This window comes from Danio aesculapii, chromosome 5, assembly GCF_903798145.1.
Source record: "Danio aesculapii chromosome 5, fDanAes4.1, whole genome shotgun sequence".
NCBI classification, from domain to species: Eukaryota; Metazoa; Chordata; class Actinopteri; order Cypriniformes; family Danionidae; genus Danio; species Danio aesculapii.
In genome coordinates this window covers 21,597,763-21,603,821 of record NC_079439.1, presented here as the reverse complement: position 1 = coordinate 21,603,821, position 6,059 = coordinate 21,597,763, and the positions used below count along the sequence as shown (strand labels likewise).

General features: G+C 33.4%; 1 protein-coding gene across 1 annotated transcript; it reads right to left on the bottom strand.

Moving 5' to 3' along the window:
* Window positions 1-1,471: 1,471 nt before the first annotated feature.
* On the bottom strand, window positions 1,472-5,766 carry LOC130228444 (chemerin-like receptor 1). The gene is made up of 2 exons (XM_056456871.1): window positions 5,642-5,766; window positions 1,472-2,572 (listed from the first exon to the last, which is right to left on the bottom strand). The coding sequence occupies exon 2, from the start codon at window positions 2,560-2,562 to the stop codon at window positions 1,552-1,554; it is 1,011 nt and encodes a 336-aa protein (XP_056312846.1). The 5' UTR covers window positions 2,563-2,572; window positions 5,642-5,766; the 3' UTR covers window positions 1,472-1,551.
* Between the last annotated feature and the right edge of the window lie 293 nt (window positions 5,767-6,059).

Below are 6,059 nucleotides of genomic sequence, written 5' to 3'. Positions count from 1 at the left end.
ACTTTAATCCCCGCTTTTCTAAACAACTTTTATGAAACAGCCCCCAGTTATTATTTGTATGTTTATTTTTAATCTGAAAAAACATCACCATTCACCATAATACTGGTGAAAAAAAGCCACTAGTTTATGTGTTGGATGACCTGTGGGTGAGTAAGCAAACAGGAAGTTTTTAATTTATTATGTTACAATGTTAAAAGTCACAATGAAAACATAAAAAATTAAAAAGTAAATCCTTTTGCTATAACCTAATATAATATATATATAGAAAAATAGTTAAAACAATTCAATGTCTTATTCCATACACAGCAAAATCCCCAGAGAAAGTATTTGGTCCTACATTACAGCAGTCAATAAAATAACCGTCAAACAATAAAATAACATACACAATCAAGAGTCAAAGAGCCCAAGTAAAGACTGCTTTCCACAATAATAAAATTCCCACTAACTCTCCCTATTCTCTACTACTCTCACTAACTCTCAGGAACTCTCACTCTTTATAACAAATCTGTACATACAATTCAACATCCAGAGCTTTTTGACTAAGTGCATCACTGTTTAATGTTTATCGTCTTTTTTCATATTTATTTTGTGTTGCCACTTGTCCCTTGTAACCTGTCACTTTATGTACACTGGAAGCTTCTGTAGCCAAAAAATCACTTGTGTGTGAAGCACACTTGGCCATAAGTGATTTTTATTCAGATTCTAAGGATTTTGTAGACATTTGACAGTAATAGTCAAACAGGTTAGTGATAAGTGAAGCTACTGAAGCTGTTTGTGAAGTTGTTTAATGTTCTTGATGAGCTGAGATTTTGAGAGATTTAATGTGTTTATAGTTGCGTTCATCTAAGGCCATGTCCACACATAGGCATATTTGTAAATGTGCATAAAAAACAGACCCTGGTACTTTTGAAAAGCTTTGCCCTTACAAGATTCAAAAATGTATGTTTCAATTACCTGATACTGCCTTTTTGTGTGGACGAATACCCGTGTTTGTGTGGACAGCAGGGCCTAAGGTTGTGACGGAAGTCAGTTGTAGTTTTGTGCTTTTTTTCAGTGATTCTGCATTTTAACAGCAGGCGTTCATCAATCAGTCAGCACTTTAACTTTGCTGCAGTGTTATTTTAACTCTCTTTTCTTTTGGTTTTATAAGTGTAAGCTCTTTAGAGCCTTTAAATATTCAATGGAAGAGAATAATGCGAAGAGAATAATGTACACATAATTGTACAGTTGTACATGTATATTCCTACATTCTCTTATTAACATCTTTCTAAATATACATATATGACTCTCATTTACTTTCCTTCGAATTCCCTGCTTTACTCAGAAAGGACATGCAGTCCACACAGAAAGGCTTTCTTGTCCAGCCAGGACTCACCAGTGACCTTCTTGCTGTGAGGCAAATATTTTAAAGCAAAGGATGCATTAGTTGTGTAAGAAACAGTTCACTTTCTAGCTGAAATAAATGTATACTATATATGTATATATACTATATATCCTATACTATTACCTTTCCTTGTTTTTAAACTTGCAACATCAAACCTCATTTGACTTCTAATTATTCAAGGCAACTCTTTCCAATTTACCATGCAGATCATCCTCATGATGTTGTGTGTCGTGTATCATCCACTCCATTTTAAGGCTGCGTCCCAGAAACAGATAAAAGAGTGGGCTAATAAAACAGTGGCTCATGGCAAGCATAGTAACTACTGGAAGACCGTAATTCAGCATATCTAAGCCCAGGCTGATGCTTACAGTGGCCTGAAGCATAGTTAAGAAAATTTGAGGTGCCCAGCACACAAAGTAGATGATCTTTATAGCACAGATGATCTCTGCCTGCTTCCTGCATAATTTACATTTCCTTGTTTTTGATGCAACACAACAGCTGACAAATATTATCATAGCTGGCCCCAAAAGTCCAGTGAGAAATCGCATGACAACTACAGTCTGTAGCTTTTGGAGGCCATCTGAAGTTTCTGAGTTGTCATCCAAATCATAGTCATCGATGCACTGTTCTTCTCTGACCTCTCTTGAAAACAGCGAAGGGCTTGCCAGGATTGCTGCAATAGTCCAGGCGAATGAAATCAGAATGACGTTACAGTTCTTGCTCTTTTTAAAACATGTATTGTTTGAAAAAATAGAACTGATGCTCCAGAGACTCAGCATGCTTGCAGTGGAGAGCATGCTGCCGTAGGTGAAATAAGATGACAGCTTGCAGCTAACGTTTCCATAATTCCATTTAAAGTTATTGTGAGCATACAGGAGCTGTAACACAACAGATACACAGGAGGCTAAATGTGTTGCTGCCAATGCCATGATCCAAACAGCAACTTTGGGGAGGCTCTTGTGTTTGCAGCAGCCGAAGACAATGACGGAGAAGTTGAGGGTGACGCCAAAGATGAGAACGATACAGTATGTAATAAAGTAGGCCATCTTGATGCCGTGAGGATTTGTGTCGGTTTTGTTAACAGGTTGAACATGAGGTTTGTTTTCATAATTGTCCATTCTTGTGAAATTATAAATGATTGCATCATAGTCTGCATACTCAGAATTATGATCAGACATCTTGTAAAGCCTGAAACGAAATGAAACAGATTATTTCACTGTGAATAATACACTGATGTAGATCCAAAGATGAAAATCTATCCATCTATCTACTGTTACTAATTTGCATATTCATGTGATGATCAGTGCTATATGACACTAACAGCTGTATCTATACAAATCAATTAAGGGTTAACCCTAATCCTAACCTCCTCATGAACACACATGAGTATTTTTTATAAACTTTTTCCCCACCTTCTTTAAAAACAAATCTACATAAAAATCCACATAAAAACGCAAAAATACACTGTGCTGCACAGTTAAAGGTCCCATCAAGTGCTTTAAAATGTGCATTTTTTTATTAGTAATTTGACAATCTCAACTGAAACGTGAAGAGAGTGTGGGACACAGTAGCTTCTCCCCTTAAAAAAAAACTGCCAACAGCGTTTAGTTTTTATCACCGCTCTGCCAGTGAGAGTGGTTGAGATCAAGCGGATCAATTGAAAAACAAATAAGAAGTCAGATCTTAAAGAGCATTTGATTGGTTAAGATTTGATGAGAACCTTACAGAGGAAGTGACGTGAAAAACGTTGACCCATTTAGGCATCTGCAAGCTTTGGGTGTTTATCCCTGATCTATAATAGAGAACATATAATCATCCTATATACAGTTGAAGTCAGAATTATTAACTCCCCTGAATTATTAGCCCCCCTGTTAATTTTTTTCCCCAATTTCTGTTTAACGGAGAGAAGATTTTTCAACACATTTCTAAACATAATAGTTTTAATAACTCATAACTTCTAATAACTGATTTATTTTATCTTTGCAATGATGACAGTAAATAATATTTGACTAGATATTTTTCAAGACACTTCTATACAGCTTAAAGTGACATTTAAAGGCTTAACCAGGTTAATAAGGTTAACTAGGCAGGTTAGGGTAATTAGGCAAGTTACTGTATAATGATGGTTTGTTCTGTAGACTATCAAACAATATATAGCTTAAAGGGGCTAATAATATTGACCTTAAAATGGCTTTTAAAAAATTTAAAAGTTAATCTTGCAGAAATAAAACAAAAGACTTTCTCCAAAAGAAAAAAATATTATCAGACATACTGTGAAAATTTCCTTGCTCTGTTAAAAAAAGAAATACATTTCAAAAAAGGTTTACTAATTCGGATTTTAACTATAGATCAGTGTTTATGCATTTCTATCATTTATATATAACACTTTTCTTTCATGTTTTGTATTTTGAGCATCTAACAAATAAAATGTACTTATTACATTTTATTACAATGCTTATTTCATCTAGAATTTTTGTACTCTTATTTCAGAAAAAAAAATTGTGTGTTCTGAGAAAAAGTAATTAATTAATAAAATAAAATAAATAATTACATTTAATTTGAATATAAATAAATAATAAAATTCAAATAATAAACACAATTAAAATAAATTTAACAAATTAATTAAAGTTGAGTTTATTAAAATGAATTAAAATAAAAATTAATAAAAATGTAATTAAAATTCAATTAAATTAGAATACAGAGTGCATCTTAGGACTGATGAGCCCCATGGCTATTATACTGGTCTGAGCAGGCGGATTAACCCTAGACAGATTTTACGGCCCTGTTGTTCCTGATGTATCCAGTAGATGGAGGAAGATATGCAGCTGTTTTTTTCCCTTTTTGTTGTGACTTTAATTGTAAACACATTAACATATCAGCAGTGGTTTAATGAGTGCTGAAATATCTAGTATAAGTAGAGTAAAAGTATCTGTTGTAAATATTACTCTAAGTATGAGTAAAAAGTAGACCTTTCAAAAGTACTCAAGCGTAGTGAGTATTACGCTGTCAACAGCTGATGTGTTTACATGTAATTTGTGGATGTGTGTAAACGTAACATTCTGTAGTGCATTTACTCATTGCCCAGTAGACACACAACGTCATAAGATGTTAATAATAGGTTAGATTTAAGTTGAGATGTCAGGTGACCAAAATTCTAGCCAGCGTCAAAGAATAAAGTTGTTTTGATGCCCAATAACAACATCAAATGATGTTGATATTTGGTTGGTTTTAGGTTGTGTTAGAAAATTACTAAAATCCAACGTCAAGCCAACATCATATTAACATCAAATACTGACAATTATTTGTCAGTATGGCAACCAAAATCCAACATCTGATAGACATCATAGTGGTAACATCCACACAACATCAAGCTGTAACATCATTAGACGCTGATATTTGGTTGCTTTTAGGTTGGACATTGATGGGGTACAATGTCAATCTGTTATTATGTTGACATTTTTTATACCCTTACACATATGTAAGATATGCTTCATAAAATCACCAGTATGTGTTTACCTGTAAATAGCCCCGTAGAGAAATGTTGCAGCATAAACAAAAATGCGTCACACTTTACAATAAGGCTTCATGAGATAATCTAAGTTATTGTGTTTACTAACATGAACTAATTATTAAAACTAATCATAGTTCAACAATTACTAATGTAATCTTAATATCAAAACTCCAAATGCTTGTTAACATTAGTTAAATCACTGAGTGAACATGAACTAACAATGAACAACTGTATTTCCAACTAATGTTAACTAACATGAGCAAATACTGTAATAAAAGCATTGTTCGTTGTTTGTAATGTGTTACCCAAAATTGCGTAAAAAGTATAAAAAAAATGCTGGATTTGACAGTGTTATTTAAATGCATATTTTTATGAATCTGTATGCAATTAATTCTCTCTCCAAATGGTGCAACAACATGCAATGCTCTACTGTCAAATAAAGTCCTCAAACATAAATACCTTATACAAATATCGCAAGTTATTTTAGTTAGAGGGTAATTCTTACACTTTGGTAAATGATTAATGCATTTAAATACCTCACATTATAATCTGTGGAAAACGTTAGATACACTATTAGAATACAAAAATAATACTTGCAAAACAGCACTGCATGCAGGAAAGGCATGTTTTACTGTTTTTCTGCACACCAATCTAAATTTGAAATCAAATTACATCTGCATGCTTGCAAAAAGTTCTTGATCTGAATGCTTTTCATTCTGCATCTTTTTTTTACAAAATGTTCTTACCTTTGGCAGCAAAAAAGCAAAGTGAAGAAAATCAGAGGAGAGTGTCCTTCTCAGAGAATAGTCTGCTGAATGTGAAAGTAAAAAACAGCTCATTGACTACTTAAGTTTCTTTCTTACAGGTAGTACAGCACACATCTGCTTTCGTCACTGCCACACATTGGCTCTGGAGAGAGTTTACACGCAGTCACACTCTCGTTGGATTAATTCTGTTACAACCACTCGTTAACAAAGGAATGTTATAATACTTTATAAGATATAAAAAATTAGAACCTTTTTTAACAAGTTTTTAACAGCAATAGCTCCATAAGATTGTATATACTGTAGGAGATTTTAGCTGTTTTTCAAACACACTTCACCACAGATTGAAGTCTTAGGGAGAAATAGCTAAACTGTATACATATAAACCGCTAAATTTCTT

Bases quoted from the DNA above. Each gene is read 5' to 3' on its own strand.
- LOC130228444 (XM_056456871.1), bottom strand. From the start codon at position 2,562: ATGTCTGATCATAATTCTGAGTATGCAGACTATGATGCAATCATTTAT.